This window comes from Nannospalax galili, unplaced genomic scaffold (assembly GCF_000622305.1).
Source record: "Nannospalax galili isolate Female #2095 unplaced genomic scaffold, S.galili_v1.0 scaffold364, whole genome shotgun sequence".
Lineage (NCBI taxonomy): Eukaryota > Metazoa > Chordata > Mammalia > Rodentia > Spalacidae > Nannospalax > Nannospalax galili.
Window position 1 is genome coordinate 3,331,197 of NW_008352752.1, and position 27,753 is coordinate 3,358,949.

Sequence of the window (27,753 nt, forward strand, 5' to 3'; positions counted from 1 at the left end):
TGCAGAGTCAGGGAAGATCCTAGGGAGCCAGTTCAAGCCCTTGCCCTGGTTCCACAAAATCTCCATTCTAGTCAAGGGCATAAGTGTGGAGCTGGCAGTCACATGGCAGGTACATAAGCATGAAAGAGTGAAGCACCACTGGGACAATAGCCAAAGGATGGTCACGGGGACTGTGGGCATAGATGAAATTGCCTGGGCTCTGAATCAAGGCTCTGAAAAGGTCTGCAATGAGAAACCTGCTTACTTAAACCCAGCATTCCTTAAAGACAATTTGAGAGCTTTCTCATTGCTTCTCCCCACCAAATACCCATTTACATCATGCGACACACTTAGGAAAATGCACCAAGTCAGTGAGGGAACCACTGACCATTTACCAGGCTTGGATAGTCATAGGTAGTCATCAGGGGCTACGGGGCCGTTTCCTCTACTTCTTATTTGTTCTTATTGTATACGTTGAAGGCATACAGCATGCGATTTTGATACATTGAGTGAATTAATTGCTATAGTTAAGCAAACTAAGATATCCATTATCTGACATAGTTGCCCTTGTTGTCCACCATCTTGTAACTGCCGTCGCTGTCCTCCTGCATTGTCTCTGGACTTGTTCTCCCTGAGAATCTGAACCTTCATAGTCTTTGATGAGCAGCTCTCTATTTTCTGTGCCTTTCCTGGCCCTGGTAATTATTGTATTCTGTTTCTTTGTATTTTACTTTTTTTTTTTTTTTGGTCTTTTTGAGACAGGGTCTCCCTGTAGCCCCAGCTGTCCTGGAACTCACCATGTAGACCAGGTTGGCCTTGAACTCACAGAGATCCGCCTGCCTCTGCCTCCCGAGTGCTGGGATTAAAGGCGCCACCACACCTGGCTGTATTTTACTTTTTAAGAGTCCGCTTATTGAGATCATACAAAACTTTGTCTTCCCCATGTCTGGATTATTTCACTCAGCATCCTGTTGTCTTCCCAGGTTTGGCCACATCGCAAATGACAAGATCTTATTTTTTAAATAAATTTTTTAAATTTGTTGACTTTGGGAACTGGAGAGATGGCTCAGCAGTGAAGAGTACTGACTGCTCTTGCAGAGAACCTGGGTTTGGTTCCCAACACCCACATGGTGGCTAACAACCATCCACAACTCCAATTCTAGGGAATTCACTGTCCTCTTCTGACCTCCACAAGCATTGCATGACATGGGTGCACTTACATACATGCAGGCAATACACTCTCACACATAAAATAAAAATAATAAATAAAATATTCTTTAAAAAATTATTTACTTTTTTATTGAATGCTTTACATGGGCCTGGGTAGGGATTTATGACAGGGCAGCAATGACAGCTTCAGTGAAGTCATAACAAGTGGTGTTACCACCCATGTTGGAGGTTCAAACCTGTGGGGAAAAGTTGTTGTCATCCTGTGGCCTGGACCCCATCCCAAACACCCACCACCCAGCACAGATTGAGATGCCCCCTCCAGAAGCGACCTCCAGGACAACCTAGCCTCTGCCCAGAAAAGTAATTTTGGTCTACTGTCTAAATGTTCACAGATCTCTTCCCTGGTCCAATGTACTGAAGAGATGGGTAGGAAGGTGTAGCACGGTCCTTTTGAAGTTGGAGGGAGTAAAGGGCTCTAGCCCCCATGGAGGTGCGGGTGGCCCATGACAGACTTGATGAAGTCTGCTGTGGTACTATAGCCGCTCATGTCTTGGGTCCAAACCTTGCCAACTTTGACCTCCTTCACTGCATCTGCAGTCATGCTGGAGCGATACTCCAGGCTGAGATGCTTTAGCATGTTGGAAGCTGCCAGCGGCATGGCCATGGGATTGGCTGTATTCCTGCCCACTGCCTGGGCAAATGGCTGTGGGGCACCTGTCTCAAAAACTGCATACTCTGCACTGTAGCACTCACGGGGGACCACACCAGCTCCCCCAACAAAGCCAGCAGCCAGATTGGCAGTGATGTTCCCATAGAGACTGGGCATCACACGCACACCAAGCTGGTAAGGATTCTGCGCCAGCTTATGCAGCAATTATCTATGATCATTGTCTCAAACTTGATTTTAGGGTACAGTTCAGCAACTTCCTCACAGCACTGCAGGAATAATGCTTCCCCAAGTTTCATGATGTTGGTCTTATGGACAGCTGTGACCTTGCCCCACCTCTTCTTGGTGGCATAGTCAAATGCAAACTTTGCAGTCTTCTGAGACTTGGTTCAAGTGACAGTCTTCAGGAACTCAATTACACCCTTGGCACTTTTGTGTTCCAGAGAGCTACACTCCTCTTCTGTCTGCGAACACTAGGTCTAGCACAACAAAAAAGTTATTTACTTTTATGTATATGTGTTTTGCCTGCATGTATGTAAGGGTACCACATACATGCAGTGCTCATGGAGGCCAGAAGACGGTGTCAGATCCCCTGAAACTGGAATTATGGATGGCTGTTAGCTACCATGTGGGTGCTGGGAACTGAATCCTGGTCCTCTGCAAGAGCAGCCAATTCTCTTAACCACTGAACCATCTCTCCGGCCCCATACATGTGTATTTTAAATTCTATAAATTTTATGAATTTGGAAATAGTTCCTTTTCCCGGGTTTACACATTTCCCACTCCTGTGCCTCTTTGTGTATCTTTGTATTTTGTAGCTCTTCATCCGTGATTTTTTTTTGTCCATCTAACACAAGCTTCATGTTCATCCTGCTTACTGTCACCCCGATTGTTTGGGATCCACATTTTTTAAATTTGTGAATGATGCTGACACAGGTGAGGATCATTTAACATCAGAACTGGATGTCTGTCCTCACCCAGCTCTTAGGTGAATGTGAAGTCTCCATAATAGAACCATGTTGCTCTTTACACAAAAGGAAAGAAGTCCCTCTTATTGAAGCTAGCATAAATATGCAAGAGTGCATAAGTCACAGGTCAAGAAGTTACCATAAACGAACTGAGCCAGGCATGGTAGCGGTGCGCTTCTGTAATCCCAGCACAGGGGAGGCTGAGGCAGGAGGAGCAAGAGTTCCAGGCTAGACTGAGATACATAGGAAGACCCCCCCCCCAGTCTCAAAACAGAGAAGAAAATAAAAAGAACATGGCAGAACAGGACCACCAGCCAGACTCCTTCCTGGGCCTTTCCACCCAAGGCAGCCCCTAGGTCCAAACACTGAAATATAGCTCTGTCTGTCCTTGTAAGGAGGTGTCCTGCTCCCCACCACTCTTGGAATCCCCCAGTCACAGAGATTCCTGTGAATTGATTTGAAGGACTCTTGCATTACCTTTAAAAAGCCAGCTTGAAGATTATCCCTCTTAATCCTTACAATTACTCCTCTTAATCCTTTCTTATACTGTACAGTTAGTTATTTGAAACTTTTATTAAATGTATTCCCATTTTTGCTCAAATTCAAGTCTGTCTAACCTCTTATAAGTGGCTTGAGTTTTCTTTGATCGTGTGTTCTCCCCAACAAACAATTTGAAGGTCCAAGTGACTTGAGAGCCCTTGTGCTGTGAGATTCTGGGAGGGTACAGTGCACAAGGTCATTCCCTCTCTTCTGAGTCACATTTTGGAGGCACAGGGCTGCGGCTAACCAGGTCTGTCCAAGCTGTGTAGCATACAAGCAAAGTAGCATGTACTGACTGTGTGTAGCCCCTTCCAGCTCTCAGTGAGTTGGGCCAGCCTGTGAGAGTTCCTGAATATTGGTCTAACTCTTGGTGGCGGATTGTTAATTTTTATGGTCCATCTGTCCTAGATACCTGCTTGACAGACTTCCATTTCTTCCCAATCTTTGCTCAAGTGCACCTTGCCTTCTCTGTTTGTTTGCATATTTATTTACTTAGACTGAATCTTACCATGTAGCCCAGGCTAGCCTTGAATTCAGTCCAACTGCCTCTGCCTTCCCAAGTGCTAGTGTCCACTTTTTTTTTGTCACTACTGAGATGTTAGTGGTTGTGTTGGAGAGCTGCACAAATTTCAGTTTGTTCACAATTCTTTTTTTAATATTTTATTTATTTTATTTTATGCGTATGAGTGTATTGCCTGTATGTATATAACTGTACCCATGTTGTGCAGTGCCCATGGAGGTTAGAAGAGGGTGTCGGATCCCCTGGAACTGAAGTTACAGACAGTTGTTAGATGCCATGTGGGTGCTGGGAATTGACCCTGGGTCTTCTCCAAGAGCAGGCAGTTCTCTTAACCGCTGAGCCATCTCCCAGCCCCTTGTTCACAATTCTTAACATACATATCAAAATCTAAAAAGTCATGTGTTGTGTTTCTTAAAGACTCAACCCAGTGACATTCCAACTTCAAAGTTAGAGACAAATTTTCCTTAAAAGGATTTCTCATTTCAATATCCCCAAATGCTGATAATCTTTACTTAACTCCCACTGATGGACATATTTTTATTATTAATAGATACTCATTTTCTTTTTCTTTTTTTTTTTTTTTTTTTTTTTTTTTTTTGGCAGAGGAGGAGACTGGGTTTCCTGTTCTCACTTTCTGCCTTATATCCTTCAAACAGGGTCTCTTGCTGAACCAGCCATCCCAGAGATCCTCCTGTCTCTGACTGCCCCCCACTCCCCAGTGCTGGGTTGTAGGTATACAATGCTGTGCCCAGTTTACGTGGATGTTAGAGATTCGAACTCAGGCCCTCATGCGTGCTCAGTGAGTGCTCTTACCACTGAGCCATCTCCCCAGCCCTAGATACTCAACTTTTAAAATCTTTTGTAGCACATTAAAAAAATTATTAGCAAAACTGAGCCAGCACAAGCAGAGCTCACACTGCTGACAGGGCAGGGGTCAAGGAGACATCTTCCTAAATAAACAGCATGGGACTATGGATGCTCTGACTCCCAGGTGCCATTTGGCTTGCTAGGATAGAAAACTACCCCCCCCACACACCCCTAACGCAGACCAGTGGAAGGTTAAGCTGACCCTTGAGGCACTCACCACCTACCACAACTCAATAGTCCACTATTTTCTGGTTGTACCAAAAAATAAATAAGTGATTTTGCCTCTTGAATTGTTCACCCTTTTAAAATGGAATGAGGGTGGGATGTTCCTCTTTTGGAAAAGAAAATGTCTCTAGAGCTACTAAAAACCTGCATTTACAAAATAGTTCATAAAAAGTGACCCTCTGAGTTGCCTGAGAAGGACCACAGGGACCCTAGATAGAGGCAGTGCCTGGCTGTCGGACTTGCTGAAGCTTCCCTGCTTTTAGGAGTCTGGACTCACCTCCTTTTCAGGTCCTCTGTGCTCCATGGCTAGATCTCTGTTTCTGGGTTGGCCACTGTGGCCTGTTGATCCCCAAGTTAGAGCCTTTCCCAGCACCCTTTTGGCTTCATTTCCTCGGTTGTGGAAGCAGGTTCAGCTGACAACCCCTGTTCTCCTCAGCTCTTCCTTCACCATTCCAGAAGCCCAGCTGACCTTTCTCTTGGGAATCTTGGTAACTGGGAGCATGTACGGTGCTGTGGGATGTAGGGCGAGGCTCTTCATTCACCTGGGTGTGTTGCAGGTGGTGGAGGTGGCAGAGCTGGTCCCCCACCACTGTGTATACCAGATAATTAAAAATTAACTTAAATTTCCTTTTTTTATAAAATATTTTATTTATTACTTTAATTTTATGTATGAGTGTATCGCCTGCATGTATGTGACTGCACCTGTGTCATGCAATGCCACGGAGGTCAGAAGAGGGCTTCGGATTCCCCTGGAACTGGAGTTAAGGATGGTTCGTAGCTGCCGTGTGAGTGGTGGGAATCGAACCCGGGTCCTCTGCAAGAGCAGTCAGTGCTCTTAACCGCTGAGCCATCTCTCCAGCCTCTTATATTAATTTCTTTTATTCATCCATTTGTTCATTCATTCAAGACAGTGTCCCACTCTGTGGTTCATGCTGCCCTGAAACTTGCTATGCAGACCAGGCTGGCCTTGAACTTTTGACAATCCTCCTGCCTCTGCCTCCCAGTTCAGCTCTTAGGACACTGCTAAGCTCTGTTTACTGGGTTTGAAGTCTGTCTGTCTTGATTGTACTGAGAGCAAGGTGCTCAGTGGTTAGGTGAGGGATGACAGGTTACACATTTCCTAGGCTGGCAGCGCCTCTACATTGGGTAGGAACAGATGCTTTAAAAGATGACAAATGAGAAGGTGCAGACAGTCAGACAGCTTCTTGGTTCTGTCTCTCTTATCAGTGTTTGGGGCAGTTGGCAGAGCCCTCCCTGGAAGTGACTGAGGGTTCAATATCACACGTTTCTACCTCCTCCTTCCCAGCAGGCAGGTTACAAATATGGAATTTGCTGTTCTCACTAGTGGGGTTTGCGGGGAGAGTGACAGGTATATATCATTTCTATCTATCTATCTATCTATCTATCTATCTATCTATCTATCTATCTATCATCTATCTATCTATCTGAACTTTTGAGAAGGTGCATCATGTTTTGAGTGCTAATTATGTGCTGTCAGGGAACACATGTGGGAGCTGAGGGGTTACACCCCCTGTGTCTGCTAGGCACCTGGGATCCAGCAATTGAGAGGGAGAGTGGGCTGCTCCTCAGGCTGCGCTTGCCGGGTGTCTCCTGACTGAGTTGATCCTGGCGGTGCCTCTGCTGCCTGTGGCATCTCTTCAACACTGAAAGCCTACACGCTTGTTGCTTGTGATCCTGTGGCATGTTTCCCGAGGGTTTTTGAGAGCCGACATGACAGGATAGCACCCCCTGTAGGTTTTCCCTTTCCTTGTCTTTAGGACAGTTTCCAGAGTTGGAAAGGGAAACAGTTTCCAGTTGTCAGAGGAGGATCCCATGAGGATCCACCCGGCAGTGCTGAAGATGGCTAGAGGGGCTGGGTAGGGTAGGGAGAGACAACTTGGACAAGAGTCATGCTTCCTGAAGCCAGCTGGCCTTCTCCAGAAGAAATCTGGAATTTTGAAGGCTCAATTCCAGAATTTTGTCTTGATTCCAGTAAAGGAGACTCCCCACCTAATAATGACCACAGAGGTGGGGCCTTCATGGCCTCTGATTTTGATAATCCTTAAGATTGCTCTTAGAGCTAATTCTATGATGCTGTGGTTGATCCAAAATGACCCCCCCACACCCACACACACGTTATCAGAGGCGAGGATTAGGCTGGAGGCAGGGCGAGTCTCATGCCGTATACCTCCCTGCTTATATTCCCTCTGCTCTTTATCTAGCCCAGCAATGTTTGTTGATTGATTTGTAACTGCTTTTTGCTTCCTGCTGAACTAACAGGTGTCATCAGAGTGCAATAGAAGAGCTATTATTTTTGCAAAGTTTCCTCTCTTTTTAAATTTAAGGTTTAAGATAAGCATTGCCTTCTGACATGCCAGTACAACAAATCTGTTGTGAGAAAACTCAAAGAGGTTCATTCGTTGGATCACTTCTGACTTGAGTGTTTAAAAGAATGAAAAGCAGAGAGCATTGCCATTCTGAGGGTGGCTGTGATGTGTAGCAGGCCTGAGAATTCAATGATTGTTATAGATGTTGTCCTGAGGAATCCGGCCAAACGGAATCAGAGTTTCCCGCATAACAATCCCTTCCCATGGTACGCCTTCGATGTCTCAGCCAGTGGCGGCACCCCCTGAGTTGAAGAGGTACTTGGGGAAGAATGGGATTAGGAGTGGTAATGGTTCCAGTGACAGGGGTGTATTGGTGGGAGTGACAGGCTTGTTACTGAGCAGAAGGAAACGAAGTTTCTAGAAAAAAAAAAGATTGTGATATGCAAAATACAGAATGTAGAAACCAGAATAAAAGCACTCGGAGATAGAATGTTTAGATGGATTCCTGGTGGAAATGGTGTTTTGATGGGATTGTTCATTGTTCGGTCGGTGTGGAAACTTTATTTTCCCATTTTGAATGCGAGGCAGTTGCTTCTCTAACTTCTGAGACGCTCCCCAGAGGGTGACAAAGGCGTCTCTTCATGCTGCCTAAGGACTAACACAGATGAATGTTTTCCTAAGCCTCATGCACAGGGCCTTTGTGACCCTTTCTTTTCCACCTGTGCCTGGGAAGGGTGGGTATCATCCTACCGTTCTGTCACTCTTGAATAGTAAAGCATCATCATTAATTCATGCTTTGCACATTTGTAACTTGTGATAAACAGGAAACGAACCTGAGTTTGCCCTCAGGTTTGCTGAGCCAATTAATGATGTAAGCTGGGCACAGGGCAGTATGCATGTACCTCAGGGTACCTGCCTGCACCCACAGTTTGGATACACCATCACAAACTGAGAAACTAATGACACGTTGCTCCCTGAAGGCCCACTCCTGGGGGGCACTTGTGTTTTCCTCGTTTACATTTCTGCATATTTTCAGGTCCTGCTAACCCCATCTTAGAGAAAATTGGGAGGGGGTTACAGTTGAAGGAATCACTGCAGTCTGGAATCACTTATGGATAGGGATTACTGAGGATTATTGTATTTCAAGAGACATTTAAAGTGGGGTGTAGTGGCTCTTGCTTGTAATCCAATCACTCGGAAGGCTGGGCTACTAAGAGAGAGGCTATCTCAGAGAGCCCAGGAAGGAGGAATGCAGGAGGTTGGAAGGGGTGTGTGTGTGTGAGAGAGAGAGAGAGAGAGAGAGAGAGAGAGAGAGATTAGTCTAGTACTGAATATACTTCCCTCACCCAATCATATTGGTGTGCATAGTAATAATCATCTCTTTTGCCCCAAAATCTACAGGTTGGGCAGACTTGGAAGAGGCAGTCACACTATGCTCCTCGTGGTACCAGCTGGGTGGCTGGGTGGCCAAGGTTCCACTTTCAAGAAGAGGCGTCACGTGACTGGAAGGGTGGTGCCGGCTCTTGGCCTCTGCCGGCTTGGGCTTTCCTTAAGTCAGGAGAGCCAGGCTCTAAGAGCAGACTTCTTTAGAGAACAAAGTGGAAGTTCATGGAACTTTTATGCTCAGCCTCAGAAGTCATATAAGGTTCTCACCTGACTTGTAATCCAAGCACGAGGGAGTCCCACAGACTCTACCTCTTGGTAGGGGAGCAGCAAGGTTCTAGCTCACCATGTGGATTGAGAAACTACTGTAGCCGTCTTAGAATAAAGAGCCTGTCACATATAGGAATTCAGACGTAGTGAACTCATACTCAGTCCGTTCTGCTAGGAGCGAACTTTGAGGATGTGCAGGATGAAGTAGAATACACACAAAACAAAAATGGAGGCAGAAAGGAGGATTAGAAATTGAGTATTAAATTTAAGCCAGATGTGGTGGTGCATACATTTAATCTCAGCACTCAGGAGGCAGAGGAGGATCTCTGAGTTTGAGGCCAGCTGAGTCTGCATAGTGAGTTCCAGGCCAGCCTGCACTGCCTACTGAGACTCTGTTTCAAAATTTATTAAATTTGAGTATTGAATTCAAGGGTTACTGGAAGATCAAAAATAGTATTTAACTGTATAAATCTCAAAATCTTCCCTCCTGCCCCGGAAAATAACCTGTTATTACGTAAAAGGATCACATATCTTCATGAGATCTGAAACTCTCTTAAATCATTTTCATCCTCAACAAACCATCCTGGGGACCCCAGGGTATTGACAGAGGAACAATAAAACATTAATTTCTTCAGCACATTGTAATATTGTAATAGAAAACAGCCCCAAGTACTTAGTTTAATGGTAGTGGCGTTTACCCTGGGACTTTCCACTGCCATTAAGATTCTGTTATATTTTTGTTAGTCTGGAGTCATAGGAATTAAAAGTTTTTTGTTTGTTTTTTTTTAACCAAGGATTAAACCCAGGAAAGTGGTACCCAACTGAAGCATCTCGACATTTCGTTAAAATGCCTTTCATTAATGTCAAGGAAGCCTATGCAAATTGGGATGGCGGGGGGTGGGGGGGAGTCACAAAAGCTGGATGTGCAGCAGCTTAGTGTGAAGCCAAACATCTGCTCCTGGTTACACTCTCCAAACTTATGTTCTTTTGCCTCACTCACTTAACTTGCTGTTGAAATTTGAGTTACATAAAGCCTCTAAAGATGGATTTCCAGAACATTCCTGGGAGTCCTAATAAGTCTTTGAGGTTCAGAGCACCCGGTTTGTCATTCCAGGGTCACTGGTGTTACTAAAGTGTAAAATTGGGGCTGTCGACTCAGCAGCTCCAGGATGCTGGCTGTTTGTTTTTAGAGTATTTGAGGAAACCCGTTGCTTCATCTTACAGTGTCTATGCAGAAGCCCAGACTGGGGCACTGGTCACCCTGACAGGAAGTACTCTGGTTAACAAGCTGAGCATTGTTACCTCTTCCTTCTCCTCCAGAGGAAGACTGACTTGGGTTATTAAGAGATGGACTGGAGCGGATAGGGAAGGAGATCTAAATCCCATCAAATTAATTGTATGAAAATTGCAAAAATTCAGTTAAAAAAAGATGAACTGAAAACCCAGGACTATAAGGAGCCTTGTTTTTCCAGTAATGCTTTCTTAAGATGTACTCTAAGACCTACAGCTATCTGACCCTTGACCTGTGGAAAGAGATGGTCTTCACCAAGTCTCCCTATCAGAAATTCACCGATCATCTTGTGAAAACCCATACCAGAGTCTCTGTACAGAGAACCCAGGCGCCAGCTGTGGCTACTACCCAGGGTTTTTATATGAGAAAAATAAAGTGAATTAAGTCTGTTTAAAAAAAAAAAAAAAGATGTACTTTTTGGGGCTTGAAATGCCTCGAGTTGCCTCAGGTCTCAGTTTCCTTTGCTGTGAAGTTGACAGGAAGATGGACATGGGGTCACATACCTGTAATCCCAGCACTCAGGAAGTAGAGGCAAGAAGATCTCCAGTTCAAGTCCAGCTTTGGCTACTTAGCAAATTCTAGGCCAGTCTGGGTTGCAGAGGAGACTGTTTCTAAAAAAGAACGAGGATAGGAATTTCCAATGGTGTGTAAGTTTTCAAAATCTCAAATGAACATATTTTCAGAATATGACGACTTCTATGATGGCTAGCCTCACTTGTGAACTTGACACAAGCTAGAATTATGGGAGAAGAGAGTTTCAGTGAGCGATGATCTGATTGGCTTGGCCTGTGGGTATGTCTATGGGTGTCTGTCTTAATTGATGTGGGAAGACCAGCCCACTGTGGATGTCACCATCCCCTAGGCAGGGAAACCTAAACTCTGAGAGGTGACAAATCAAGCTGGACACAATCGAGCATGCGTGTGTTCATCTCTTGACTCCTGACTAGGGATGTGGCGTGGTCAGCTGTCTTAAGTTCCTGCCACTTTGACTTCCCTACAGTGATGGACTGTACCCTGGAACTGTGAGCCAAAACAAACCCTTTCTTCTCTACTTTGCTTTTTGCCAGAATCTTTCATCACAGCAACAGAACAGCTCCAACTGGTTGTTTCTTGAAATTGTAGACTCACAGAGGGTTTTGTTTTTTTTTTTTTTTAGTTGAGACGGGATCTCCCTGTAGCCCCAGCTGACCTGGAACTCACTATGTAGACCAGGCTGGCCTGGAACTCAGAGATCCACCTGCCTCTGCCTCCCAAGTGCTGGGACTAAAGGCATGTGCCACCACCCCTGGTTTCCTTTTCTTTTTTTAATGAGTGTTTTTCCCACATGTATGTAAGTGCACCCATGTCGTGCAGTGCACACAGAGGACAGAAGAGGCTGTTGGATCCCCTGGAACTGGACTTACGGATGGTTGTTAGCTGCCATGTGAGTGCTGGGAATCTAACCTGGATGTTCTGCAAGAGCAGCAAGTGTTCTTAACTGCTGAGTCTCCTCGCCAGCCCCCCTCATAGAGGTTTTGATTTAGGGGTAGGTAACCTCAGATGCTTCCAATTTAATCTCTTACCTATTCGTTACTTAAGCAATTGTGCTACAAGTACTTGTCACATACCACACACAGTTCTGGGTGCTGGGACATAAAGAACACAGCCAGCGGAATCGCTGTCCCCACGGGGCACTCCTTTAGTTGGAGAAACAAGCCGCTGGAAGTGTGTGGGGCACAGCATCACAGGTGGAGGGGCTGCAAATGCCCAGGGCCCTCCACAGGAACAGGCTTTGAAGAGTAGAAAAACCACAGGTAGAGGAGTGAACAAGGTGTGCATGGGGCTTGAGAGATGGGCAAGCCCAAGTTCAGGAGGGTTGGGAGTCCACTCTTGCAGGCTGGAGTCTGGATTGGGGTCTGTTGGAGGGTTTAAAGGAAACCACATTTTCTTTCACTGGTCAGAGTGCTGCTATGGGTACTGTGAACAGGTGGGTGTGGAGGAATAAAGGCAGCAGAGAGGGCACTGTGAGGCGGGGAATAGTACTTCCAGGGGAGCAGCTTGTCAGAGGCATGCGGGTAGGGAGGAGGACAGAAAGGGCCTGTGGGGTTTGGAGTGTGAAGGTCACAGGTTAGCTGTCGGGAGGTTTCAGAGGAGAGGCAGGTCCACACAGGCACTCAGAGGATGCTCTGCGGGTGGAGGGGGAACAGGTGCAGCAGAGGAGGCTTGCTTCCTGCTGTGCTGTTGGTTGGTTTCTTTTCTTTGAATTTTTTTATGGCTATGAGGAATGGGGCCCTCGCCATGCTAGGCAAATGCTTGCCATTGAACTCTATCTACACATACACATACATATTTTTTTGGTTTTGCTTTTTTGAGGCAGGGTCTCCCCATAGCCTCAGTTGGCCTGGAAATTACTGTGTAGACCAGGCTGGCCTCAATCTCACAGAGATCTACATGCCTCTGCCTTCTGAGTTCTGGGATTAAAGATGCCCACCCCACCCCCAACACACATTTAATGATAGCTTGAATTTAATGTATGTTGGGTGTAAATGTAATGTATGTTGGGTGGAGAGGGAGAGGTTTAAGGATCTAGAAGTGACCATCAGTGGAGTTGGATGTGGCCAAATAACTTGTCTATGGCTTAGCCTCGGCCAGGACCCACTGATATAGGAGGCATTGAGAAGAAGGACATCCTTAGGGGTGCCTAGAAGAAGATACGGGGGCGAGGCTCACCATGACTGGCCTTGATATCATCTCTGGGTTATCTCCAATAAATGAGGAAGATTGAGTCATGAAGAAAGGAAAATAGGCCGTAAGGGGAAGCCCAAATTACCAGCCTAGGATGTGGCCATAGCTTAGATGCGAGGCCTTGGCCTTTCTTGTGGCCCTGGATGGAGTGGAGGGATCTGACCATTGGGGGCAGCGGGGAGCAGGGGAGAAAGCCAAGGGTGTTATAGCAGGATCGTGAAGGAGGAAGAGACAGCGTCCTGGGTGAGGGTGAGCAGGAGCAACCGTCCGCTTATCTTTCAGAGCAGCTTCCTGGGCCTTCCTGCCCATTGTGTTTAACCACATGAAAGTTCAAAAGTTTGCTTGGCTGGGCCCAGCACCTGCCTGTCATCCCAGCATCATTAGTTGCTTTAGACGATTGTAAACAGTTGTTTAACATATCAGAGTCCAGAGCCATGTCACCTTCTGGTCAGCAGACGCCTCCGGCCTCTCCTTCTGGTCATCTTCCTGCTTTCTGCATCATTTGCTCTGATGAGCCTGGCGCTTATGAGCGGGCACTGAACTGTGACTTCTGCCCCATCCCCAGCCCTTTCTGCCTCCTGTCTGTTTACTTGTCACCATCCCCCACCTGCATACCACATTCTGCAGGTACATAACATTAGGGTATCCAGTGGTCTCACTACTGCTTGAAAACTGTGGTGCCACACCATTGAATAAAATGTCCAGACCCCAAGATTCTAGACTATTCAAGAGTTAGTCGAGGTAATTCACAGTACAGCACACAGTGGAGATTCCAAATGGTGAATTCAAATGCTGAGGAGTCTAACCGGCAGCGATGTGGGCCCCAGAGCAAGGCTGCCTGGATTTCATTCTAGCATGCCCTTTAGTAAACTGCATGACTTTGGGCAAATAGCCCACCTGCTCTGTGCCTCAGTTTTCAAATCTGCAGCATGGGGATGAAAGAGGAATGCAAGCATGTGATGGCTACTTTTGACTGTCAACTGACACAGTCTAGAATCACCTGGAAGAGAGTCTTAATGAGGAATTTCCTACATGAGGTTGAGCTGTCCGGTTTTAATTAATGCTGATATGGGTAGCACCCTTCCCTGAGCATGAGGTCCTGGACTGAATGGGAGTGGAGGTGACCTGAGTGCAAACATGCATGCCTTCATTCTCTCTACGCGTCACTGTGACAGGACCAGCTGCTTCAAGTTCCTACTGCCTGGACTTCTCCAGACTGTAACCTGGAATTGCAAGCTAAAATAAACCTTTTCTCCCCAAACTGCTTGTGTCTGGGTGTTTTATCACAGCAACAGAAAGGAAACCAGGACAATACGGTTATTATTATCAGGATTAAGTGAACGAACCCAGTGCGTGCTGCTCCTTCTCCTGTAATTTGTTATTTTGTCTTTTTTTTTTTTTTCATTTTTTTTTCAGAGCTGAGGACCGAACCCAGGGCCTTGCGCTTGTTGGGCAAGCGCTCTACCACTGAGCTAAATCCCCAACCCCTCTCCTGTAATTTGAAATACTTCCTCACCTCTTTACCTGCTAAGCCCCAAACCATTTCTGAGTGCACAGATTCCTCCTGTGGGTGGGGGTGTCTACCAACCGTAAATTTAGACAGCCACAAAGGGAACAGACTCGAGTCTGGTGTGCATTCTCTTGATAAAAGTTTTGTAATCACATTTACTTATTTGTGTATGGGTGTTTGTGTGTCACCACACATGTGGAGGTCTGAGGACAACTTGCAGGAGTTAGTTCTCCTCCTATGTTGTCGATCCCAGGGACCAAAATTAGATGGTCAGTCTTGGCAGCAAGTGCCTTTACCTGCTGAGCCATCCCGCTGGACCCTCATGTTCATTGTTTGACTCCCATGGAACAGTGACAGAATCTTCTATGCTGTGCTCAGTGCTCTAAGGTTTGATGTGTGCATTTCCTGTGCAGGTATGCATTAAACCATAACAGCAGCGGGGGGGTCTTACAGGTCTGATGGGAAGAGGTGATCCCCTTACTGTCTCTCCTCTGTGCTCCTATCTGAAGGATGAACATTCTTTGGGGCTGAGGCTTTGCTTGGCTCCAAAATGCTGCTCTGCACATATGCGACTCCACCAATGCTCGGGTCTGCAGATGGGCAAACTCTGAGAGGGCAGAACATTTTCTGGCACAGTAAGAGGTTGCCAGAGGTGCTCTTGCCCCCTCTACATGCAGGCTCTGTGTATCACCTGCTTCTGGACTGGTGTGTGTATTGCACAGCTGCCAGGTGGAATGGGTAGATGTTGGATACAGGCTCCAGAAAATGGTAACAATCTTGGGCAGACCTCCTGGAGACATGCACAGGTAGTCTCTGGGAAACTGATGAGTGCTGTAGGCTTACAGACAAATAACCTAGAATACAGACACAGAAACAGTTTTGACCAAACTCTGCCAGCATTATTGTGCTGGATGCGGATTTAATGAGGCTTTTTTTCCCCTTAAATATCAGTTTTCTTCCATAGTGTTGTCCTGTATTTTCTTCATGTTCATGTAAGCGGATCATAAACAAATAGGTTTTACTTTCTGTCACATGACATGTACTGACAGATGTTTAAGTATTTATTTTGTCTGCCCTGAAATAATTCCTTTGAGAGCTACTTTGTTCAGCTCCTTAATGTTCTTGGGAACCACTCTGTACCCTGGCCAGTGCTGATTGGCTCTGACCTACACAGGGTCAATCAGAGTTGATTTTACTATACTATATACTATAGGTAGCCAGGAAGTTTACACTTTCTGTCTCCAGTGACTACGCTGTTGGCAAAAAAAAATCTGAGGAGCTGGGAATAGTCGTATTTTCTGCTACATGAAGAAAATTGGTTCTAGATTAGAAAGAAAAATAATTAAAACAATAGACAGGGGTGTGGGGGGAGGTGTCCAGCAAAAGGGAGGAAGCTTCCTGGGGCAGGGCAGAGAGGCTTGTCCCAGGTCTTTCTAAGTCCACTCTCAGCCTGCCCTGTCCCTCACTCAGCTCCACAGCTTTGAGACCACTGGTTTGTTCCTCACAAGATTTTCTTTCTGTCTTCGTTCTTTTTTACATTTTCATTTCAACTTTCAACATGGGGTTGGGGTCTTCTGGAGGTATGGTTTTGGAGAGGCACCGAAAGCTAGTTGAAAATCTTTGATGGGCAGAAGTTTGACAACACTGCTCCCCTCAAGTTGTATTGACTTCTAGCCCCAAATGCACTCCACTTTCCATGAGGTGTGGAGTTGTGTCACAACCTAAGTGAAGTGAGCAACCAACACAGACGATGCAGGCACGCAAAGCTCCTCTTGCTGGTAATGCCTGCCTTGACAGAGCTGCCTAGGGATGAACCCATACTATACTCCGACTAGAGCTCTGGGTCCAGTGAAGCTCTGGACTTATTCCTAGACCTTTGGGTCACACCAACACTGCCTCTGCCTCTGCCTCCACCACCTTTACCTCCACCATCATCACCTCTACCTCGGCCACCACCGCCACAGCCACCACTGCCACCATGGCCACCACCACTGCACATCTGTGTGGTTCTTCCTTGTGGCCCCATCATGGAGTTACACAGCACCTGGCAAAGTGCTCAGTTCCTGCAGCCAAGTGTTAACGCATCCCTTACAGGCAGCTTTAGATGTGCGTTCAAGCCTGTGTTATTTTTGAGGCTGCCTTTTCAGAAAGCTGTATCCATTGAGGTGACAAAAGATGGGAAGTGCTGTGTGTGTGTGTGTGTGTGTGTGTGTGTGTGTGTGTGTGTATGTGTGATAAAATATTCACTGTAAAGACTCATGTGAACTGTGTAATCAGAACAGCAATTTTTATGTCTGGTCCCGACACACGTAGTTCATGGCTCTGTCTGTGGATTCCTGGTGTGCTTCATGGATTCCAACAGGGGCCTATGGGTTAGGGGGGTCGGAGTGGCAATGGTCTGGCTTAAGATGTTGGGATGTATTATATGCCTCAGAAACTCTATCTCCATCATGTGGTATTTTACATGATTTATTATGCCTGATAGCTGCTACCCAGTAGAACTTTCTGTGATCACAGACATGTTCTAGATATATACCATCCAATAGGGTCATCACTAGCCACCAATGGCTGCCAAGTCTTTGGAATGTTTTTATTTGAATTAGTTTAGTAGCCATGTGTGGGTAGTGGCTGTCGTATAGCCCACTTCCCTGTTTTTTGTAAGCAGTAAACTTCTGATTTCCTGTGTTAATTAGCTCATGATTCATCAAGTTTATCACATAGACACTCCAATAACTTGTTGAGAATGAGTCCACCAGTTATACATGTAAGCTTCTGTTGGCTGGGCAGAAGCAAGCCCTTAAACCCTTCTGTCATCAGCCAGCCCCCTGGCTAGGGCTCCAGCCCATGCCAAGGCCGGGCCTAGTTGTCTTCTTCCTATTTTGGGCACATACTCAGAAATCCTTCAATTGATTGGCTGAAGCCAGGTGCATTATGAAAACTAATCTACTTGACAAAATCAGCTCATTATAACTGTTGGTCATCCCTTTTAAAAAATACCTTTTTAGCAACATTCAGGCCAATATAATATTTTACCAAAGAACTAGTCACCATAGTATAGACAGGATGACACAAAATTAACTTTAATGCATTCCTTTTTAGGGTCAGACAAAGCTGTCTTAGCCATGCACAGTGTCTCTGACTTTTGCCCATGACACTGAGTGTAGCCTGCGGGCCCACCAGTTTTGCATACCTATCAACGGAGGTGTTGTGCCCCTTTCTCATGTTGCATACAACTTTTTTCTTTAATGAGATAAATTTGACCCATGTCCCAGTTCTAAGTTATTTCACACTGACCAGTGCATGGTCTATGCAACATGAGTATTCATTTTGAAAGTGAAGTGGCAGTTTGTCTTTGATTTTCTGAGACTGCCCCAATGTATAACCAAAGATTTGTTTTAGCAGGCTCTGACTGCCATGAACCCAGTATGTAGACCAGGCTAGCCTCAAATTCATAGAGCTCTGCCTGCCTCTGTCTCCTTGTGCTGAGATTAGTGAGTGCTACCACCCCTGGCCAATATGTTTTTAACAATGAGTTGAGACATTTATATGATTACATTTCAAAAGGCATATTTTTCCTAATATTCTGATTGTAGTTACTATATAGTTTGTTCTTACACAATAGAGACTGATTGCTCGTCTTTGATTGGTCATAATGGCAATACTTGACTCTTGATACCTAACCCAGCAGTTGTTGTCCCTTTAAGCATTTGGGGCAGGATGTTCCCTAAAGGCCGCAGAGGGGAAGACAGGATAGATGGGAGTGAATTTGGGTCTAAACTGGCATCCCAGTGAGCATCTAAGCAGAAGCTACATTACATAGTGGAAAGAACTTCCTTCCAGGTTTAAGAAGCTCAGAGTAAAGTTCAGGCATTGTCTTTGAGCTCTGGGAAGTTTGACCAACCATGTTCCTCTGCTGTAAGGGATTGTTTAGAGGCCTAATACACACATGTAGGAGTTCTTTGTAGAAGAGTCATGCAGCCTCACTACTGTTTTAATTCCTTATGGCTGTGGCCACACATGTGACAGTCTGGAAACTCCACAGCTAAGGAACCCAGACCATTCATGACTTGTTCTTTTTACTGATTTGATTCCAGGCTAGTGGAGACCATGGCTGAACATGAAGTCCTGTAACTCCAGCTGTAGGTTTGAAGTGAGGTGACCTTGACTGTGTGCAAAATGGGGAGGAATTGCACAAACATTGGGGTACATCTGGTAGGATATGGTGAATGTATGCATAGAATTTGAGAAAGTGGAGGGCTGTGGAAGGAGAGATCAGACTCCAGGCTCAGAGATAAGGTGGATGGTGATCCCAACTGCTGAGCTCATTGGATGTGTTAGTCAAACCTTCCAAGGAAAGCCAGGACTAAAGGTTCAAATGTGGGAAAACTTAGCATGATCAGTAGCTAACACTATGTGACCAGTCTCCCAGGAGAGAGTGGAGTTGGGAGAACAGGTGACCCGGGATGAACCCTGATCAATACCATTAGCACCTACTATTAGTGCGCACTTGAGACCCACTCCATGAAGGTGATGAATAAACAAATGGGAAATAAACAGGGCTCAATTTAGGTATGCAGACACGGTCAACTTTCTGAAAAAGAGAAATGAAAGCAGGCTAGCCAAATATGGATGTTTTTAAAAGAAGATGTGTATGTGTGTGGGTTCGTACAAGTAAGTGCAGGTGTCCTCACTGGAACTGGAGTTATAGGTGATTATAAGCCACCCTAGGTGGGTGCTTGGAACCAAACCGCAGTCCTCTGCAAGATCAGTATGAGCTCTTAACCGCTGAGCCATCTCTTCCAAATATTGATCTTTATGAAATGGAAATGCAGTCTTCTGGCTAAAAAGGACTACTCACCCCTTTCTGGTAAACACTTTGGCAGCCTGTGCCAAGTCCTCAAAAAGTTAACATCCCCTGAACTCCTCAGTCCACTCCCAGGAGCACACCAAGGGAGGTAAAATGAGCTGCAGGAAGAGTTGCAAAGATGCTTTGTCTTCCTGGGACCTGGTTTCCCTGGAAGGCTTGGGATGGAGGGAGCATTAACTTTAGCAACTTGTGTAAAGGGTTGGATGCTTGCAGTACCATGACATATCACGTGAAATTTGCACTGATGTTTAAGAGTATTCAAAGATACTGGGGCTGGAGAGATGACTCAGTAGTTAAGACCCACTGACTGCTCTTGCAGAAGTCTTGGGTTCAATTCGCAGCACCCACACGGTAGTTTACAACCATCAGTAACTCCAGTTCCAGGGCATATAGGCAGTATACTCATACACATAAAATAAAAATACTTTTTAAAAAAGTATTCAAAGAAATCTTGCGCTTTGCCTGTAGACTCCAGCCCCTGCTCTCGAAGTTAAAGAAGTGGGGATATCAAGTGCTTGCCCACTGAGGTCAGAGCCTCTTTTGACTTAAGTCCAAAGACATATACTATACCATCCTTGTGATTTCTACCCAGCCTCATTTTTGATGCTCCTGACATCATGTGCCATGTTTCAGAAATCTTTCTAGAGGTTTCTGTAGCACAGCAGGCTGTTGCCCACCATCAGCCTTCTGCCCTGATAGTCTTCACTTGCCTTTGATGTGGCTTGCCCCTCTTCCTTGCTGTTAGATAATGTGCTGAACTCCCATTCATTCTTCAAAACCTCCTGCAGATTTGGACCTCCAGTTAGTTTTGTGAAGCACAATATTGTAAAAAATAAATGGGATTGCCGGGCGTGGTGGCACACGCCTTTAATCCCAGTACTTGGGAGGCAGAGGCAGGAGGATCTCTGTGAGCTCAAGGCCAGCCTGGTCTACATAGCAAGTTCCAGGCCAGCTGGGGCTACAGGGAGACCCTGTCTCAAAAAAGACCAAAGAAAAGGGGGGGGGATTTAAATGCTTTAAGGTGTATACGTTCCAGTTCTGCCACAAGGCTTCACGTCAGCCCTATTGTGTTTGTGACCTCATTGCTTATGATCCTGGCCAATTTTGTGGTTTGTTTGCTTGATTTTTTTTGTTTTTTGACTTTCTTGAGACAGGGTCATACTATGTATCCTTGAACTGATCTTGAAGTATATGTAGCCCAGGCTGGCCTCAAACTCTCAGTCCTCCTGCCGCAGCCTCCTTGGTACTGATCACGATGTGTTGGTCCAGGCCAGTATGAAGATTCCAGAGCTGGAAACTTAATCTGTCACAGCTCCTCTTGAGGGAGCTTCTTCTGGGAGGAAGGATATGCATTCATTCATTATTAATATTTCCTGCAGTATGCATTAAGTGCCTTTTACCCATTGGACATCACTGGGGACACAGCAATGCAAAATACCCCAGGCCTCGTGCGGAAGGCTCCACGATAGTGACACCCAGACATGGGCTGCCCTGTGCCATCTTCAGGGTGCAAGGCACCCCCCCCCCAATGGCTGACTCAGTAGGTCTGTGTGTGTCTGAGACCTACACTGCTCACAAAGGACAGTGTCTCAGGGGACACTGCTGCTAGCCCAGGGGAACAGCACTTTGGGAACTGCTAGCAGTTGGGAACTCTGGGCATGGGTGTCCAGAGTGAGCAAGGACAGGGTTAGAAGAGGCACTGAGTGAAGAGCTCTCTGCTTTTCTCTCTCATGGCTCCCCGCAGCCTCCACAGGGCCACTAAAGCCCCAGCATGACAGGAGAGAACTTTCAGCCATGATGGCAGATACAGGAACCTTCTCTGCACCCCTGAACTCACCATACATTGTCTGCTCTTCAAGGCAACTGTGAGGCACACCCAGTTCCCCTATTTTATAGATGAGAAAACTGAGGCATGGATAACTTTGTAACCCTCTGTGATTTTTCCATGCCAGGAAGGAACAGGTCTGGGACTCTCTGAAGGTCTCAAACCCTTGCCATGGCCATCAACCCTTGGAGATTAATCTGTGGTTAAACCCTCAGGAGCAGATTTTTTTAAAAATATACATCAATAGTCACGGCTAGTAAAACAGTAGGACCAGGAATTGTTCCCTCACTTCATGTGAGGTCTGTAAAATTCATTGCCTTTCTCTTTTTTTTTGCCTGTGTTACCAGGAAGCTCAGAGCTATGCTTTGAGGATAGTAGCATTTGTTAACTGAAGGTTCTTTGATGTAATTACCTCCTCACACTTTTTTTTTATTTGATTATCTGTGTCTTCCTTCAGAAGTTTCCAAAACAGTTTCTAAAATAGGTGGCTATCACAGATTGATTAAAGAGTGAATTTTCAGAATGAGAAGGGTGACTTTAGGGGAATCCCTGCCTACTGTTTTCTCCTTCTTCAAAGGAGAATGATTCAGTCAACAGTGGACCTGTGAGCAGACGAAGGCAGTTCCCTATTGGACTGAGAAGCACCCAACGGATGGCAGAGGTGCCTGGGGTGCTGGGGATCTTCCCAGAGAGGACCAGCAAAGACCAGCTGTGAACATGTGAATTTGGATCACACCACTGAGTAGGCTAGGGCCTGGGAAGAATGAAAGGGGGAGAGAGCCAGCCAGTGCAGAGGTCGGTCTCTCCCTCCTTCCCTCCCCCTCTCCGTCTCCTCTCTTTCTCTCTCTCTCTCTCTCTCTCTCTCTCTCTCTCTCTCTACCCCCCTTCCTGGCCATGTGATGTGGGTTGCTCTCCTCCCTCCCCATGCCTTCCTGCTGTGACATGTGGAAACTCAAACTGTGAACCAAAATAACCCTGCCTTGCCTTACAGTGTTTCTCCCTGGTATTTGCCTGTAGTGACATAAAGCCGATGATGAACACAGTACATATATATCTGAAGCACTTGGTCTTGTGTTTGCCTTGTCAGGCCAGGCCAGGTGTGAACTCTGACTGCTACGGGCTTAGGATGTTCACCTCTGGGCCTCAACATCCTCATCTAAAGTAGAGACAATAATTTTAAAAAAACAATAGCATAAAATAACACTGGAGTGCCCAGCACATGGTAGGTCTACTGTTGTTGGTAATTGCTACAACTGTTATTGCTGTGTCTGGAACAGGCTAGACTTTATAGAAAGACTGGAGCATAGATCCACAACAACCGTAGATATTTTCTCTAGAATTTTCAGTTTGGAACCAAAAATGACCCTCTGCTTAGCAAGGCAATTTGTCTAAGGAGGCTGCAGCGTCTCAGTAGCTTCATGCTGGTACTTTTTACCTGATGGTAATAGATTATAGAGGCCTCAAGGGTTTGTGAGATCATCCCTCTTAGGGGTCAGTGACTCGGACGGCTCCAAGGGCTCCACCTCCTTGCCTGTGGATCACATGATTTGAGTATCCTTGCCTGGAAAACCTCCTGAGTTCACCTCCTAGTTTTGACTGCCTCTTACTTGATGTTAGTAGGCTGTGACTTTCAGTTTTTCTTTCAAAGTTCTGACTACTAAATTCAGTGACCTAAATTCAGTCTTTTTCAGGGAGAGTCCAAGTGTCCCAGGATGCCTTGTAGGCAGATGTTCATGCCCTTCCTGTGGGCTCAGAAGGCAGCACAGAGCATCAGAGTCCCTTCCTCTGCCCAAGCTACTATCTGCAAAAGGAAGTTCTTTGGGTCCTACACTGCCACCCAGCTGTTAAGAGATGGCTGGGTAATCACACTGAGTTTTCATGTGCTGGCCTCCTGGGCAGGAAGCAGGTGATTTCAGAAGAAGAAAAGAAAAAATAAACTAACACCCAAATGAACTTCCTCTTCTTTCAAGCTCTGCTCATCTGAGCTTATCCTTTGTCCAGACTCGAGAGGAGGGAGAGAGAGAGAGAGGGAGAGAAAGAGAGAAGAGAGACCAGGGGGCTGGCTCCACTGGTGAAGTGCCTGCCACACACGCTCAAGAACCTGAGTTTGGATCCCCAGAATCCGTGTTGAAAGCCTGAGGTGGTGGTGCATGCTTGTAAACCCAAGCTGGGGGCTGGAGGGAGAGAAACAAGTAGATCCCCGGGGCTCACTGGCCAGCCAGATCGGTTTCATTGAGAGACCTTGTTCCAAAAAAATAAAAATGGGGGACTGGGGAGATGGCACAGTGGTTAAGCGCACTGACTGCTCTTCCGGAGGACCCAGGTTTGGTTCCTAGCACCCACATGACAGCTAACAACCATCACTAATTCCAGTTCCAGGGAATCCAATGCCCTCTTCTGATGTCCACAGGTGTTGCACAACATGGGTGCACTTACATATATGCCGGCAATACATTCATGTACATAAAATAAAAATAATAAAATGTTTTAAAAAATAAAGAGGACACTAATGAATCAGTTCTCAATAATGAAGCTCCCTCGTGCAGTGGAGGGCCAGGAACACAAAAGGTCACACAACAAATGGCCAAAGTGTAGAGATCAAGAGTTTGCTAAATAATGGTCCTTGGATGGGACCCCTTTATTAGACTTCACCCACCCAAGGCTCAGGGACTATCGTGGAAGAGGGGGCAGAAAGACTGTAAGAGCCAGGGAGGATGTACATGACCATATGGAAACAGAGTCCTACAAGCTCCTGGGAACCTGCTCATATGATTCTATGGCAATGGTGTATATGGCAGTATACACAAGTCCTTTGCAAACTCAGGCAGACAGTAACCCGGCATAGAACTGGGATAATAAACAGCAGACCTCCATCTTAACTAAAAGAATGTTGGCAACTGATTGCTGATAGATGAAGAGTTGATCTTCCTAAAACAAGGGACTATAGATAGGCTAACTAGACTCAGTGGATGGACTTGCACTGGGGAATGGATAGGGGCACTGACAACACAGTGGGCAGTAACAGGGATGACAGAGTATATGGGCTCCAGTGGGCGGGCGGGGTGGGGGAGGGTGCCAGTGGGGATAGGGGTATAAAGATGATTAAGGTTGTTTGAGATGTTCTGTATGAAATACACAAAAAAAATCAATAAAAAATAAAGATGGAGGGCAACTAAGGAAAGATGCTTAGTATCTACCTCTTGCCTCCACATATATGCATACATGTGCACATATACCCACATGTATACATGCACACAACCACACTAATTACATATACTTATACCACACACATCCAAGCCAGTTTTAGCTCATGCCCACAATCTCAGCATTCTGGGGGCAGATGCAGGAGGATCTCTAGTTCAAGGCCAGTCCAGGTTACACAGTAAGACCCTGTCTCAAAAATAAATAGAGGCTGGCTCAAGTGTTAAGAGAGCTTGCTGCTCTTGCAGAGGACCTGAGTTCAGCTCCCAGCACCCACATCAAGCAGCTCACAACTGCCTATGACTCCAGCTCCAGGGTATCCAGCTCCCTCTTCTGGCCCCTGGGGGCACCTGCACACACATGGCATACACATACACAGACACATAAATAAAAATAAGTCTTTAATAATCAAATGCTTAATTTTTTCAACAGTGAAGTGCACCAGGTCTGACTATCTCTGGAGGCCTCAGTGTCTGGCCACATCATGTCCCTCTGACAGACATCCCATTTACAAGATTCCCTTCATTTCCGTTGCCTTCCAGGTGCAGGATGCTGCCAGTCAGGGCCTGAAGTTTGTTGGTGTGGTGCCTCAGTACCAGTCCCCTGTGAACTCGGCGGGCCACAGCCCTCTCACATTCACTACCAACAGCATTGTGGATTCCAGAGACATGCAACATGCTTGTGGGGACCGCACATCCTTGGAGAATGAGAACCCAAGGGCTGAGGATGTGGGTGCTGCCCCTGCAGAGCCCAGCCTGGGCTCCACAGAGGAGGTGCCTGGGACTCAGCAGCCCAGCAGCCCCTCAGGAGAGGCCGAAGCTGGCGAGTTTCCACCACGGGGGGTGAGCTCAGTGCTCACCGGACCCCAGGGCGACCCCTTGAATGTATGTGAAGAGCCGCTCTTGAGGGGTAAGTATGTCAGCGCTGGGAGTTCCGACCCTCTTAAAGAGAGGTTAACAGCTTTTCACCCTTCCCCAGGGCCTCTTAGGGGAAAGAAATAGAATTAGCGTATAGACACAGCAGTTCATCAAACAAGACAAAGTTTATCAAGCAGCTATGGGGCTGCCTGGCTGTTTACTTGATCTAGTTTTGACTTATGGGGAGAGAAGAGCCCAGTGAAATTGACTTAAAGGTATTCCAAAAGGTCATGTTGGGGCCTAGAGAGATGGCTCAGAAGTTAAGAGCACTGACTTCTCTTGCAGAGGACCTAGGTTCAGTTCCCAGCACCCACATGGCTGCTAACAACCCCATCTGTAACTCCATTTCCAGGGGATCCGACACCATCTTCTGACCTCCAAGGGCATTGCACAACATGGGCGCACTTACATACATGCAGGCAGTACACTCATACACATCAAACAAAAAAATAAAATATTTAAATAATTTAAAAAATAAAAAAAAATTTTAAGGGCCATGCTAGAAGGGACTTCTAGACTGAGTTATTTCAGCCCATGGTGTGTTGTCTGAGGTAGTGTTTGTGGGCCACTCACCAGTGAGCTCAGACATTCCACTCTTGAATTCCTGCCTAACTCGGAATAAGAAAGCCACTGGAAGGTGGCTCATGTGAGAACATGCCAGGCGGAGGTCACCAGCATGTGGGTCCTTTTAATCACATGCTAATGGCCATTAGCGTGTGTTCATTGCATTGACAATTTCACACAGCAGCAAGACTGTAATAGCCAACATTATTAATGCCTCTGACTACCAGGCCCTGTGCCAGGGAGCTTTTAAAATGACCAATCTCTCCATCTAGCCTGAGAGTCAGGCGAGCTCTCTCATCACTCCCAGGCTAGAAGCTGGCAGATCTGGCATAAGACCACAGGTAGACGCAACCATCCACGACACCTCTCTGCTTGGTCTGTCTGATGTAATCGACTGACAAGATATCCAAAAGCGCTCTGTGGGTAGGGGGAGAAGTTTCTCTTCTCTTCACTTCCACCTCATAGTTCCCTTTTCTCTACTTTCTCCTGGAAATCACATCTGGCCATTCCCTGAGAATGAGGTTCTTGCGTGAGCAATGAGGCCTCCCTGGCCTTTGGAAGGTGACCAGGAGTCATCTGACAGTAGATGACTCAAAAAAGGGGCTCTTTGTTTAGACCCTTCAGGATCGTGTCCCCAGTAACCATTGTTGTTATTTCTTTACTAGTGCTTGAAATGGGCCTCTTCCAAGGCATAAGGAACATGGGGACTTAGGGAGCAGAAACTGGTGAAATTGTTTCCTTTGGTCCCTTGGTACTTCCTGAGAAGAAAATTATCGGATGGTCCGTTCTGAGAGATAATTGCTAAGCTGCTTAGAGGGAAAGACCGGGGCTGCCTCGGTTCTGAGCTTCATTAGGCCTATTGGTTAATCAAGACATTGTTGTTTCTTAAATACTCAATGACATAGAGCTTCCCGTGCAATTTTTCATTCCTTTGAGGTAGACTTCTGGCCCACCCTGAGAGTAGTTCAAATCTAGAGCTGGTATGAGCCTCCTGAGACACTCCATTTGAGCCTGGAAGATGTGTGTGCTGAATTCTGAGTGAGGGGAAGGGCATCTGTGGAACCCTCTCTACAGTCCAGGACTACAGAGGACTGTGAGGGCCCAGGTCAGGCATAAATGCCAAGAACAGATGACAAGGAGTCATGGGAAGCAAGCAGCATCATGGGTAAGAACCCAGTGTCTGTGGAAACTTTCTAGCTATGTGTAGTCTTGTCCAGATACATCACCTGCCTTCTATAAGGTGGAGCGGTGACTTCCCGTGGAAAGGCTCCATGTGTGCTTGGTGCTATGGACTCCCCAATATGAAGTATTATTTGGGACCTGAGCTCTACTGTGCCACCCCTCACAGAATCCTGACTTTACGAAAAGAGGAAGTTGGGGCTGAAGAAATGGCTCAGTGGTTAAGGACACTGGCTATTCTTGCAGAAAACCCAGGTTCAAATCCCAGCACCCACATGGTGGCTAACAAACGTCCACAATTCCTGTCCCAGGGGATTCAGTGCCCTCTTCTGTCCTCTGCAGGCATTGCAAGACACAGGTACACTTACATACATGCAGGCATAACACTCATACATATAAAATAAAAATAAATTAAAAAGGAAAGGAGGCAGTTAATCCTGAGAGTCTGTCAGGAGAGCATATAAGCCTAGAGTGTTCTAGAATGTTCTAGAACCCACCCTTCTCCATGAATCCCAGACTTCATGCTTTCTTGGTTGACTCCAGGTAGATGCCCAGTACTCAGCTGCTGCCCTTGTGGCTCGTTGCTTCCCTCCCTTGACTGAATATATAAAACCCCTCCAATACCCAGTGTGTTGGCCTGCAGCCCCTGCCCCGTTTCCTTAAGACCCTTCCTCTCACAAACTCAGAACCTGTGGGAAACAGTGTATTAATATGTGTCTATGGAGGCCTCAGCCCAGTGGTCTGTGGGATTTCCAGCTG

The 27,753-nt window shown here is 46.3% G+C and overlaps 1 protein-coding gene and 1 pseudogene across 2 annotated transcripts in view; one reads left to right on the forward strand and one right to left on the reverse strand.

Annotated features, from left to right (window-relative positions):
- Positions 1-27,753, forward strand: part of Rftn1 (raftlin, lipid raft linker 1) — a 228,238-nt gene that overhangs the window by 142,735 nt on the left and 57,750 nt on the right. For both annotated transcript variants that reach the window (XM_008849972.3, XM_017802421.2), the window contains exon 5: positions 24,877-25,243. In XM_008849972.3, the coding sequence (XP_008848194.1) occupies positions 24,877-25,243 (367 nt within the window). The remainder of the gene's footprint in view (positions 1-24,876; positions 25,244-27,753) is intronic.
- LOC103747529 lies at positions 1,311-16,421 on the reverse strand (annotated as a pseudogene).